Genomic DNA, 14,909 nt, shown 5'->3' with positions numbered 1-14,909 from the left:
AACTCAAAGCCAGATTTCTTAATAGGATGGCATTTGGACAGCTATTTTACTTAGTGATCCTGTGCAGTTTAGTAGCAAAGCTGAAATAAGCCCTCTCCTTTTGGGGCAAACAGGATCGTATTCTGCTGAATGCTAGAATTTTATCACTTTTAAAAAAAAAAGCTGCTTGAGAGACCTAAGAGTATAAAAGCATTTGAGATCTCAGAAGGAGTTTAAATCAATGCACTGCTACAGTTACAGAGCACATGAAAGAGCCTGCTGTCTCAATTGCCAGGAAACTACTTAGAAACTCTCACTTTGATTTCTTCACGTAGTCCATTACATTACTGCTAAATGCAGTATATAGGGACATCACAACTTTGATGTTGTACAGCTCCAACAAATGGAAACTAATATGACAGAACTACTAAGATTTGTGGTTTTATGTGGATATGCAGATATATCCCTATCTAGCTCCCTATGTACTATGTATCTCCAGAGGCTGTCTTTTCACCTATAGCGTTATAAAATCATAATTTTGGTGTTTTATTCATGAATTCTAGTAAGCAGTACCATGTTTATGTAGTACCAAAACCTCACAGGGGGATATTGTTATTCTGAATTATTACTTTAACAGTATGTATTGTACACCGGTTTCAAAAGTACAATGTAGTTTTATACATGTTTATCAGTACTGCTCAGAACTCAGTTCAGTGAGAAGTGACTGATTCCATGCCTTCGGAAGATCTGATGTTTTTAATCAGTGGGTGTGGACAGATGGAATTGGAAACTGCATTTTCTTCCAACAACAGTAGAGGTCTGTTTTCCAGTTTTAGTAGTAAACCTTCAAGTAGTCCTCCAATTATTTTAGGATGCTTTTAAAAATCTGTGGATTTCTGCCATTATTCATTAAATAATAAATTTGAAATCATTGTTCAATAATGTGCTTCTTCTTATGAAAATTATAAATATGAGCATATTGAACCATGTAATGAACACATTACAATTAAGATTTTGGAATTTAGAGAAATAAGATAAAAGCAGAGGTCAGAAGATCTGAATCTGACCATTGACTCAACCACCTACTAATCTTTTGAGTTGGGACATTCAGTGTTTAGTTTCCATTTCTTCACTCACTAAACATTTAATAGCACCTTCTCTGTCTTCCTCTCCGAATTGGTGTATGAACTAAGTGATGACACTTGAAAGGCAGTGCCTTAGCCCAAAAGCTTCAGACCAGGTGGGGAGGTCAGCCCTGCCTCCACCTGTGTGACCACGGACAGATCATTCAACCTTTCTGGACTCCTAAGCTGTGAAACATGGAGGCTGGTCTGAAAAATGTCTAGATTCCCTTTTGTCTTTGAAAACAAGAAAGCACTATGTAAAATATTGCAAGTGTTTTACATTGCTTAAACAGATTAACCCTTTATCAAAAGAGATTAGTAAAGAGAGATCATAGGATCACTTTTTTCTTCTTTTTCTGGGAAATCTTTTAAGAATTAGATGGATAATCCTCCTTATTCAGTGCTTCATCTATGATTCGTTTCATGGGAATATTCTTGAACTTCTTTCAGCCACATAAGACTCTGTGATTAGTATATTTTGGAATGTGATAAGCATTGCAGAATTTCCATTTTTGCTTAAATGTAGTTTCTCTCCAATATCCCTCTTACTAATGAATGTACAGAAACTTTGAGACTACTTTGGACTTAAAATGTAAACATGTATTTTACTTGCTTACAGTCTGGTGGCACACATTTCTGAGACCTGGAGTGTAGTTTGTCCACCTATGTGGTAAGAAATGAAAAGGAATCATTGTGATCATGGGTTCATCTGAGTTGTGTCTGATACTTCAAGATCTCTATTTAAGAACCTTGTCACATTTTCAAAATATCATTTGAAAAAGGTGCTACTCTGTTGCACAAAAACAAGTGCCAGCCCCACAGTGTTCTATTTCTATAGAACTCTTCTTGGCCAAGTTATTTGCCTGGGATTAGTATTTTTAATCCAGTTTGAATTCTGTTTGCTAGTTTTCTAGTACATTGTCTTTTACGTTTCAAGGAGTTTGTTTTCCTTTACAGGCAAAAGTTTCCATTTTGACCTCCACCAGGCCCTTTAAATTCTAGATTACCTGATAATAATTATGAGGTTTGATACCATTCTGTCTGAATGGTACTATAATTTCCACAGCAGTTCCACCTACATGAGGTAATTTAATCCTCACAGTAATGAATTAGCTATCATCATCCACTGTTTTCAGATTGGGAGGCGTGAGAGGAGGAATCAAAAAGCTAAAAGACTAGCTTCAGTCACACAGGTGCTGAAGGACAGAGCTGGGTCTCAGACATGTCTTCTGACAACAAGACCAGAGCTTTTTTTGAGGTCATTACTTAATGTAAATAAAAATAATATCCGTGACCTTCTTTTACTGCATTAGACCAAAAAAGTATAGATTTAAAAAATTATATTCTGCCTAATTCATGCTCTAATGATTTATTCATGTTATGAAATTTATTTTTGGTGCCAATCTAGCTTATTAAGCGCTAGCTACTAGTTTATACACTTAAATACATTGCCTTTTACTCTCCTATGTGCTAAGTATTTAATCTCCATTTTTAAGTGAAGAAAGTTGCTCACACTTAGGCAGCTAAGATGCAGTTTAAACCTGATTCTGCCAAACTTCTACATGTATGCTCTTAACCCCTAGGCTATACTACTTGATATGGCATAAAAATGACTCAATTAGACTTTAAGAAACAGTTCTTCAAGTCCAAGCTCTTTCCATTGTTAAAGTAAAAATACTATCCTCTCCCCTGCCTAATTCATAGTTTTATAAGGAGTATTGAAAGAAATAATGTATGTAAAGGAGATTTTTAAAATATAAATCACCATAAATAGGTGATTTACTATTAATATGGTTAATCCCATTTAATGAGAAATAATGAGAAAGGACTAGCACCCCTCAACCCTCTGTCACTTCCCAGGTATTTTTACAGTTGCTTTACATAGACAGGCTTCAATTAAATGTGGCTGCACCTAAAGTGAAAATTCAGGGCACTGTGTCAGACCTCTAGAGGAGACTGTTCGGTGGCCATGGGAGCTTTACAGCACACCTCAAAACATGCCGCACAGGGGGTCACCACCTACTCAGCCCCTGCACAGGGCTGGTCCTGCTGAGAATCCAAGGGCTCCTATTTAGAACAGCTCACTGTAGGGAGATTCACGCTTATGGAAATAATTAATGGCGGCAATGATCCTTATAATGGCACCTGATGCCCTGCTGCGAAGAAAGATAAACCAGCCTTCACCATAAAGAACTTACAAATTATACTGAGCAAACATGTTAACAGCTATTAAGAGTCCTAATCAGAGCTGTTAAACAAACAATTAAGAGATGTCATATAAAATACACCCATTTAGGAATAGCAGCTACATGTTTGGAGTTTTAAAAGGAACCATTTGCCTTTGAGATAGAGATAAAGCCTTCAGTGCAGGTTAGGCAAGAGCAAGGCACCTTTCTGAGCAAATCCATTTTCTGAGCATCAGATCCCATGGACAAAGCTCTGTTCCCAGTGGTGTGCTTGCATCCTAAGTTTATTTTGGGTCTCATTACTATTTCATCAGAAAATTTCTCTCTTTTTTTTAGACATTACTTATTATTATAAGTAGTGCTGCTTTCAAGGGCCATGAAAATGTTGCTACAATCTAATAGTAAAAATCAAGAAATTATTTGTTTGGAAGAAACTTACTTTGCAGACAGCATTTCAGGATAAGATGAGATTCATCCCCACCAGTGCTTAAATCCTTGCTCTTCTAAGTGTAGACAACGACATCAGCACCACCTGGGAGCTTGTCACAAATGTAGAATCGTGGACCTCACTCCAAACCTACAGAAACAGAATCTGCATTTTAATAAGACCCTCCGATAATGTATATATATTAAAATTTTCAAAGAAATATCAATGTGAAAGCTTCTGTTATTAGAAATTCTATCAGAAAGTTAATATTTAATCTTATGGATATTAAAAGGTAAATTACTCACTTTAGGAAGGTATATAAATAGTGTGACATTTGCTTGATGATGAAACATATCTGAAGTGGTCCCCTCTGACACCCATACCTGATGGTGGCGTCCAGGGTTTCCAGCATACCACACCATCCCAGCCATGTTCAGTCGCCATCTGGTAGTCTCTCCTACCTCTTCAAGTTCTGTGTCCCCTTCACATGCTCAGTGTAGCTCCCAATCATGTGAAACGATAGCAATATAGGGTAAAGTGCATACAAGAGGGAGGGAAAAGAGGGAGTCTTTTTAGTCTTTAGCCCCACATGTTCTTCCATAGTTAAAATACACAAGTCTACTTTGTGATCACTCCAGCACCACTTGGCTGAGTCTACTCTATACAAATTGTGCCATGTTTGTGGATTAAGAGAAGTAGTGGCTCTTGTATCTTCTCATTGGAAAAGTTAGGGAGGACTGAGATTCAACTTGACTATTCATACACTGCAGAGTATCTAGAGTCCTTTTAGCAGCAGGTTTTCACAGCAGTCATGAACATCCCATAAATTACATGACATGATGTGATTTTCAAAATCTGATTTCTTGTGATGTTCATATGGGGAACTATTTTAAGACTATAGTAAAAGTATACGCATTAACATATACTACAAAAAAAATAGAATCTCACAGTGAACAAAGAAGATTAAGTAAAGCATCAGTTGACTTTTACAGTTAAAAAAAAATTCTGTGGAGGAAATTATAATGATGTTCTTTATAATTGTTCTGAAAAGAAAATCAACTCTAAGAAAGTTATAACAGGCCTAATTAATGCTTAAATTGTTCCTCCTGAGAAACAATTTTTTTAATGTGATATAAATGGACTTCCTAGAAAATATTCTTGTCTGTATTTAGTGGTTATTCAATGTTCTTTCCTGCACTGTGGTAACATACAGCCCTTCACAATAGGAAATGAAAGGATTTTATTTCTGGTTTTTGGTTTTGCCTTGTTGTTTTTACTCATGCTGTACAAGTAAGAAGTAAATAAGACAGGAGGACATTGACAATTTTTATCTAGCAGTATCGATTTTTCAAAACAATAGTTATATTTGGGTTGAAGATGATCATTTAAAATTATATATACCTGTGTTTGGGTCATGGAAAAGATAATTGTAGTTACATGAAAAGAGTTTTCCTTTGTGAATGTCTATACCTTAGTCACCTTAGACTGCATGGTCATGAATTATGCAGTATAATCCACTTTCTAACCATGTGGCCTGCCTGGGGCAAGTCTCTGCATCTCACTTCCCTCATCTGTAAAATAGGGCTAAAAATTAAACCTACCTCAAAAAAAAATTAAACTTACCTTAAACCTAAACAGCATTATTTTGAGGGCTAAATGGTATAATTTCCTTATGGAAATACCCAAATGAACTTTTTGGACAACCCAATACATTTAAAAGTGTTTAACAGAGTGTGTGGCCCATAGTAAGAGCTCATCTCATGTTACATTGTTTTCTTCTTACCACACCATCATTCAGCCAATTCTGACAGAAATTTAATATACAGAAGCCATTCTCTCCTATTCTGAAATATAAAATGTCCACATTCCCCTAAAACATAGCTATTTCCATCCTTATAAAAATAAGATACAAAATTATACCCCTAGCTCTCTTCTTTCTCTTAATAGGAGCAAAACTTCTCATCAGAGCAGTCTGTCTTCATACCGTCACGTCCTCTATCCTCATTCATTCTTCAACTCGCTATAAGATGGCTTCTGCCCTGTTGCAGAGCTTCTCCCCCATAAAAGCTAAAGTCTTTTGATTGGTAAATTTAACGATCACTTTTCACCTCTGATGTTACTGACCTTCCTGCAGCATTTGACATCTTCCATGATGCTGTCTTGTATCTCTTCTGCTTAGTGTCCTTCATGGTCTTCCTTGGCCTTCTTTTTCATATATATGATGAAATCACTACCACTTTTTGCTGAGAACTCTTAGGTATATATTTTTCTTGCCCTTTCTCTGTCTCTATCTACTTCCCATTCCCTATTCTGGAACCCCTTAGTGTGTTTTCAATGAATTTTCTCAACCAGCCTAGCAATAGCTAGGTATCAGGTAGTGCACTAGGCATGAGGATTACAATGAAATGTATTAATTAAAGACTCAGGAGGCTTTAACAGAACTTGAAATAGAATATGATTTATTCTATTTTCAGGTATTTCTTCATCTTCATTCATGTATGACATGGTTTTTCTTTATTGGCTGCAGTCACCAGCAGCTATGATATATGCTAAGAATTTAACATCTGGGAAGATGGGATAGAAGTGAGTTTTGCTTTGCTTAGTTTTGTTTGGATAGCTGTTTCTTTGGATTGATTTGAAATATGGATGAGGAAAGGTGTTGAATTCTATATGGTAAATTTTGAATTTGAAGTGATGATGGGCCATATGGGCGAGGAGGTCCTACTGGCAGTTGTAAATGAGACTCTGGAGACTATGTATGGTATCAAAATTGGAGAAGTATCTTTGTAAATAATCAACTTGGAGTGTTTCTCTAAGTCCACTAAATTCAAGCTCTAACTCAAATCCTAACACAGACTCTCAAGTATATTTTTATTTGAATGATCCTAATTTCTCAGAATCAACCTTCCTTAACTCTAGAATTAAATCTCTATTTTCTAAGAAATGTCACTCAAATTTAAAAAACCTCTTCTGAATTACACATTCATTCAACATATACTTATGAAGAGCAGAATAAATGACAAACTCTGTGCTGGTCACTGGGGATAATATGTTGACCAAAATAAAATAGCTTCTGCCCTCCTGAAGATTCAGTCTCTTGGGGGAGGGAGCTGTCAATCAAATAACCTTGCAAGACTTAGAAGTCAAAAATATATGAGCTAAAGAAGGTCTTAACTTATTTTGGGCTCCTGGAGGCCTCCTTGAGGAAGTGATAATTCCCATGAGACTGAAGCTGTGCTGTTAGCCATATGTAGAAGGGAAAGACCTTCAAGGGGCGAGATCTTATGAGGTCTTAAGGCAAAGAAAGAATGTGGCGAATTCGAGGAAAAGATGAAAGACCTGTGTGACTGGAGCACAGTGAATACAAAGGCGGACAGTGATAGATGAGGCTAAAGAGGCAGGCAGTGGTACATGAGGGCTGAGTTGATGGGTCTCCTGCTCAGCAGGACCACCTCCTCGCATGAGAACCACGTCCAGGCTGCACGTCTCAACGGAGGGAGAATGAGAGAGTTAAAATGTCCATTCTCATGTTGTGCTAAATTTAACTCCTGGGAAATTCTTCTGGTTGGACCTAACTTTTTACAGCCATACTGACTATACCTGCCATACAGTAAACCACACATATTTAAAGTGTACAGTCTGATGTTTTGAAATATGTGTATACCTGTGAGACCACCACCACATCAAGCTGATGAAAGTATTCACAGTCCCTGAAAGTTTCCTTGTCCCTTTTGTAGTCCTTCCCTCCCTACCACTCCCATCCCCTCCAGGCAACAATTGACCTGTCATGCTTAGAACAGTGCCTGGCACATAAAATAAATTGTGTTGACTATATGAAAAGTGAGGCTGTTTGGAGAATTAGCTCTTAGCTTGACTTTTAGTTGGTTGCTCTACCTTTTCTAGGTATGCAGTGCTGTTCAGAATCAGGATTTCACTGTCATTCAAGACTACTGCACTGGCCTCAAAGCCTTGCTTTATCTGAAAAGCATTGAAGAGCTACAAGACTGGGATGGGCAGAGTCCAGCTACCGTGAGTCACCAGAAAGGGAAACCAGTTCCTCGCATTGCTGAACTCTTGGGAAAGGTATGTGGTCACCTCTCCTGGGTTGTCCTTGAGAACTCTGCCTTTTTCACTTTCTATTTCAGGTCTTGTTTGCCCTCCTACCATCTCACTAACAGAGGAAACACGGTGCCCATTTGATGTGATTTCTGCTGTAGAATCGTTCTGAAGGAAGCTTGATTACAACTCTATGATAGGTCTCTGAGTTACATTTTTATGAAACCAATATAACACAAGGTCATATAAAAGAAAAAGATTGAAGTTTATAGTGTAAAGTGGCTCCAAATTCTTGCTTACTGTGGTGATGACTGGCATTCTTTCCAGTGGGAGGCTGGAGATTTCTTTATTCTTTAACAAGCTCTGGAAATTATAACATTACCTTTCTATTTTCAAGACAATCAAATCACTGGAGCCCTGAATAATATGATGAAGTTTTTAAAATTAAAATCTAATCAGTATCTTTTGTAACTGCTTCTGCTATGTGGTTAAACCTGGGCTCTAAAGGTTATGTCCCAACTTTCTCACTAACTGCTATTTTCAGAGAAATATACACTACATTTACATTTTGTATAATACAGTGATTTTAGCAAATCTTTTCTAAAACAACATTCAGCATTTCACCTTTGTATTTCCTTTGTATTATTCTAAATAGATAACCATTGTCAGAAGACATTTCTTGAGTCCTGAATGAGGGGAGGAAAAAATTATAATTCTTAGTCTTTTCAGCTTGTCACTACATCAATAATTAACTTTAAAAAAAAAGAGAGGCAAGTAAAAAAATTCTTTAAGGAAGCATTTAATAATTCAAATGAATCTTAACTTGAAACAGGTCACATGAAAAAGAATGGAAAACAAAAACCCTGGGTACTCTGCCTTGGATGGCAAGGTTAGGGACTCAGAAAGAATAAGAGAAACATCATATAACAATTTACATTTGGCTAGTTTTAATGGGAAATACCACTATTCCTTTCCAAACAGATAGCCAAAAATAAGGGCTTCTTGGAGAATAACGTGTATCCCTGCAAGTCCAGTGATGAAAAATAAAAGGGAGAGAGAAATAAAATCTTACAGTGTGGATTCCAGGAAAATATCATGATGAATGACTCCATGAGTGACAATCAAACAAAAAGGCTGGGTGACATTAATATTTATAATATTATAATTAGTGAGACTGTGCCTAAGCAGCATTATTAGTGTAACTAATCATATTATCATAAACTGAGTCTGCAAGTATTTAGACAGTGAGTGTTCTTGCCTTTATCAATGACCATCAATATCCTAAAATTGTTCATAACTAAAAATAAATTACAAATAACTTTACACTCATCCAATGTAAATGTATCAAGTCAATTGTTTCTGACATGGTAGTTTTGATAGTTTATGACTGTCTATAAAAGCATTGTCTCAAATATACACAGTCACCATGCAAGCTAAAATGGAAGTAGCTGCATTGCACTGTGCCATTTTTGTCTTTAAAAGACTTAAACACTCATTTGAAAACTTACATATTCAAATAGAAGATGGATAATGATGGAGACACTTGTGTCAGTGACTTAAGTGGAAACTGATTTTCTGATAGTTTGAATCTAGATTGAGACTTTATTTTAGTAAGTCCAGCCTTCATCAAAATCAAAAGTGTAATTTCCAGCATTATCATTTGTTAAAAAAAAAAAAGATTTTGCCTATGTGATTATATTAGCAATTCATTTCTCAGCACTAAGCTGAGGAACAAGCAGATGGTCTGGTAATAGATCTATGCTCCAGAGTCTCTGGTGAGGGCTGACATTACTCAAACAATAGGTGACTATCCCCTTTAGGTTAATATCCCTAATAGTGAATCAAAGCGCTGTGGCTTCCTAGCTGTTCCTTCCTAGTGTTGCAGGTGTGTGTGTGTGTGTATGTGTGTGTGTGTGCATCTTTGAAAATAATTCATATTATATTCTCATTAGCTAAAGAATAGGATGCTGGTTCTTACCCTGTTTTCATGCTAAATGGACAAGAGAAGTTGCAGACCCTTTTTAGAAAGCCCTGCTGGAAGTAGCTGGCTTCTTTAGACAGGAAAAATTTGTTTGGAAAGTACAATTGTTACTCTCTTTCATCTTTTGCTCAGAGGTCAGGCTAGAATAAATTAGAGTAGAAATTTAGAAGAAAGGAATTACAGTACAGTGTTTGAAGATGGAGGAAAAATGAGACTTGAGCCATGGAAACAAATTAGTTTGGCCAAATTAGTCATGTTATCTTTCAAGTAATTAGTATATTTAATAAACGTAATTAGTATATTTAATATAGTCTCCCTAATGCATACCTCACGTATAAATTGATTAAACTTCCCAAGCAATGTTTCTTCATGTGACTTTGGAAGAGCAAGAAGTCAGGCATTTATGGTTTGCTCTGGTCTTACGGTGCAAGCTGTATAAATTCGTGCCTGCAAGCATGAAAACGGATCCCACAGGAAGAGCAGTCACCAGCTCTGCTGCACCACAAAGCTATTGATCTCCAACTCCTGGTGCTTAAAAACCATGTGGCATGCTTATGAAAATGTAGATTCCCAGGCTCCGCTCCCAGAGATCCTGATTTCATTGGTCAAAGATGAGTCCAGGAATCTGCATCTTAACAACCTGATTCTGATGGAAGCATACAAGGATCCACATTGCCAAGAAGAATGAAGGCAAGAATAGCAACCGAATATAGTCAGAGATTGAGAAGTTAGCAATGGGAACAACACAAACTTCTCTTGAGGGAGAAAGCTGGTAAGAAGTGATTTTGAGCTGGAAGAGAAATGAAATAGAGAGTCAGGAGAGGAAATCCAGAAAAGCAGCACACTGGGCTCTGAATGGCCAATGGTTGAAAATACCCATTGAGGAACCAGGGGCAGGGAGTTAGTTCAGCAGCTAGGTCAAAGACATGTAAGCAAGAAGAATTGTAACGACAGATACAGTTCTCAAAGCATGACATCCAGAGTCCACGCAGACAGTCAGCAACGAGGAAGTCTGTGAGGATAAGGAAGCGGAGGCTATTCACAGTATCATCGAAAAGGAGGCGCATCGGTAGCAAAGCACTCTCATTGTATACTCAGTTACCTTAATCCCCTCTTCTACCTGGTGAAAACCTGGCGACTTAATAAAAGTGAACTGTTTGCTTGCTACGTATGGAACAGTGGTTACTAACAGAGTTCCGAGTAAGACTGTTAGGTTTCCATGATGCTTCCTTACTATACCAGCTAAGAAACTTGGACAAGTTAATTAATTTCTCTAAATCTGTTTCTAAAACTATGAAATGAGGATAACCGCAATACAAGTCCACGATCTCTCATTAACACTTCTGAAACCCAAAAAGCTCTGAAACCAAATGTTTTCCATAACTCATTTGGCAGCAAACCTGGCCTGAACTGATGTGAGGCTTTTATAGTCTTTATTTATTCCTCTTAGAGTGAACATTTACGTGTTTACTGCATAACGACGAATGTGTTGAAGTCCAGGTTGCCACACCACATCTTGCTGTAGGTGCTAGGGAAAAGGTAGCATGTGTACCATTTTTCTTTCCTAAAATCCAAAAAATAATTCTGCATTTTGAGCTACGTTTGGCCCCAAGTATTTTAGATAAAGCGTTGTGAAGAATACTTAAATGAGAATATAGCTGCAATTATACCTTTGTCCACAAATTCTTCTTTAGAGTTGGAGACAAAGTATATATTTTAGTGACATTAGAAAGTAAACTGTTAGTATTTGGCATTTTTAGGTGTGGAAATAAGAATTATGTGGAGATTATTTGCTTGAGAAACATGAAAGAAATTGGATGCTCCAATATTAGAACAGAAAATGTTACAGTCAGAAAGCATGGGAGGAAATGACTTCACTTCTTTGTGCCTGAGATGAAGGATTCCTAAGCAAAAGCCTTTCAAAGGGAAACAGCACAGGACAACACTACTGATTGCTTGGGCTCTGCATTCATTTTCACATGCTGTTCCTTACATCTGAAATGTCTTTCCAATTCACTAAAGAGTAATGAAAGCATCCACTTCTCTTTGAGTTATTCTCTGACCTCTACACCAGAATTAATTTCTCCTTCTCTTCTTCAACCTTAGTTGCAACGAGTATCACACAGCATTTGAATTTTTGCATCTCTGTTTCTTCTACCAGACAGTCTTCTTCACCTTTGTATCCCAATTCCTGGGGACCCACTGATACTCAGAAAGGGCTTAATAAATGATGCTCGAATAAGTAACTGAATGAATAAATCAATGTTGTAAGAAAACAGCTAAGTGGTAGAACTAAATATTAGTAGTCAATGACTTACCAAGCCATCACTTTTCCCATGACATCAGAAATGAAAAAATGTAAAAAGAAAAATAATAACTTTGAGCTTAAAGTTCCTTTTGGTGTATAAGTCTAGTTTAGTAAAATGAAATGGAAAGAAGCCAGAGTGGAAAGAGTGAGATAGGCAAGTGAGCAACCTGCATTCCTTCTAGGATTGGCAAAAATACCTAGAGTGTAAGCTTCTTTAGGGCCTAGACCACACACTACGTGCCAGTGCCTGACCCGATATCTACCATGTAGGAGCAACAGCGTGGTAGCCGAATTGATGAATGATATATTGATCAGTCTTTTTTTTTTTTTTTAAAGATCTATCTTAAATGTCACTTACTTTGTGAAGCCATCTATGACTCTCTTCCTCTCCCTCTGGGAAAATTGTCACTCCTTTCTCCTACAGCCCTTTGTTCATATAACTGCTATTGCAGTTATGACATTATCTTCTAGTGAACATTACTTCTTGTCCATCGCTGAGCTCATTATGAGCATCTTGATAACAGAGATCATGTCTTATTTACACTTGAGTTTTCAAGCAACTAGCACAATGCTACATGTTTATAGAATTAAGTTGCACAGACTATCTGTGGTGTCCTTATTTAGAAGGAAAAAAAGGAAGCAAATTTATAATTAAAATTCCAGCCAGGCCCTTTCAAAAATAGCAGGCATTTTAGAAGAAAACAGTAAATGTGCCAAATTACTTTCAGTAGGTATTAAAATATGATGAAATACATATCAGTGATATTAATAAGTGAACATAATGTGTACTCATTAAAAAGCTTTCATTAGGGTAAAATCAGAGAAACTGTCGTGGTGCTTGTATAATGACTTATAAAACAAGGCTTTATTTTGGTGATAGAAACCAAAATTGGTGCATCTATATGACCATATGCATCATTCTCATGTTTTTAAAACCAAAAGTAATATGATTTTTTTAAAACTACTGCTATCTGGTTATGGTGTTTGATATGTAAATGTCTATCTGTTTATTTGTCTCTGGTATATTATCCAACACAGAGAACAAAGAAGTATCCACAAAGAATATATAATGTCATAAGCATGACCATCACAAAAGTCCTAATAATAACAGTCTCAGAAGAGGAGAGTGGTATCTCCTGTTTACCCACAACTTTAAAAGTTTTATGTCTTCATGCTATTTATTTTTTCGTGCTTTTTATGTTTCCAAATTGAGGTATAATTTACATAAAGAAAAAAGGTGTGTCTTTAAAAACACAGGTCTTAAATAAACCATTTGATGAGTTTTGACAAATGATATACCCATGCAACTCTTAATTCTATCAAGATACAGAACATTGTCAACACCTCAAAGATTCCCTTTTGCACTCTCCCAGTCATTATCTCTCCCTCCTTCTCACCACCAGAAGCAAACACAATCTAATTTCCATCAACATAGATTAGTTTGTTCATACTCTTTAGCATCATATAATTAGAATTCCACATTGTGGTTTTTTGTTTGTAGTTACTCTCACTCAGCACAGTGTTTCAGAGATTCATCCATGATTTGGGGAGTGTTAAGTAATTCATTTTTTTTATTGGTAAAAAATATTTTATTGTATAAATATACCACAGTTTGTGTATTTATTCAAAATGACACTTGGGCTGTTTTCACTTTCCCATTATTATAAATATATCTGAAATAAGCATTCAGGCATAACTGGTTTTGTGAATACATATTTCCATTTCTCTTGAGTAAAACCCAGGAGTGTAATATCTGAGTTATAAGGTGATGTGTATGCTTTATAAGAAACCTATAAACAGATTTCCAAAGTGGTGGTACCATTTTACACTGCTACCAACTGTGGATGGGTGTTTCGGTTCTTCCAGCCAACATTTAGTATCCTCTGTCTTTTTAATTTTAGACATTTTAGTACATGTACATTGGTATGACATTGCAATTTTAATTTTCATCTCCCTGAAAATTAATGATTTAAACACTTCTTTGTGTTCTTACTGTCCATCCATATATCCTCTTCTGTGAAGTGTCTATTCAAATATTTTGTCCACTTAGAAGTTGGGTTTATTTTTAATTAAACTTTAGGAGTTCTTTATATGTTCTCAGTACAAGTCCTTAGATGCAGAAAAAGCATTTGAAAAAATCCATCATTTACTCATCATAAAACCCTAAGCAATCTAGTGGAAGGAAACTTCCTCAATCTATTAAAGGGCATGTACAAAAATTCTACAGCTCATTTCATATGTAATGGCAAAAAAATAAACTTTTTCCCCTAAGATCAAGGACTAAGAGTAAATGTCTATGCTCACTACTTATATCCAGTATTATACCGGAGGTCCTAACTAGTGCAATAAGGACATGAAAAGAAAGAAATGGCATCCAGATTGGAAACAAAGGACTAAGACTGTTTTCATTTGCAGATAGTAATATTGTGTGCATAAAACATCCTAAAGAACCTATAAAAATACTATTAAAGTCAATAAATGAACGAAGCAAAGTTTCAGGACAAAAGACAATATACAAAAGTCAGTTGTATTTCTGTATGAACAACAGGAACAATAAACAATCAGAAAATTAAATTTAAAAATGCCATTTACAATGGCATTTAAAAACTACAAAGTACTTAGGAACAAATTAAAATATATGCAATAGCCACCCACTGAAAACTACAAAGAATAGTTGAGAAAAATTAATGAAGAAATATCAGTGGAGAGATATGTTAAGATCTCAGTTCTCTCCAAATTGATCCGTAGAGTTATGACAACCCCAATCAAAATCCCAGCACACGTTTTTGTAGTTGATAAACTGATTCTAAAATTTACATTGGATTTCAAAGGTGGAAGAATAGCCAAA

The 14,909-nt window shown here is 36.2% G+C and overlaps 1 protein-coding gene across 1 annotated transcript in view; it reads left to right on the top strand.

Moving 5' to 3' along the window:
• DPYD (dihydropyrimidine dehydrogenase) overlaps window positions 1–14,909 on the top strand; it is a gene marked incomplete at both ends in the record, with an annotated part of 823,320 nt that overhangs the window by 707,386 nt on the left and 101,025 nt on the right. The window contains one exon of the mRNA XM_079721437.1: window positions 7,620–7,799. Within this exon, the coding sequence (XP_079577563.1) occupies window positions 7,620–7,799 (180 nt within the window). The remainder of the gene's footprint in view (window positions 1–7,619; window positions 7,800–14,909) is intronic.

This window comes from Hyperoodon ampullatus (genome assembly GCF_949752795.1).
Source record: "Hyperoodon ampullatus genome assembly, chromosome: 2".
NCBI classification, from domain to species: Eukaryota; Metazoa; Chordata; class Mammalia; order Artiodactyla; family Ziphiidae; genus Hyperoodon; species Hyperoodon ampullatus.
The sequence above is the reverse complement of the archived record's forward strand: the minus strand, read 5'-3'. Positions and strand labels throughout refer to the sequence as shown.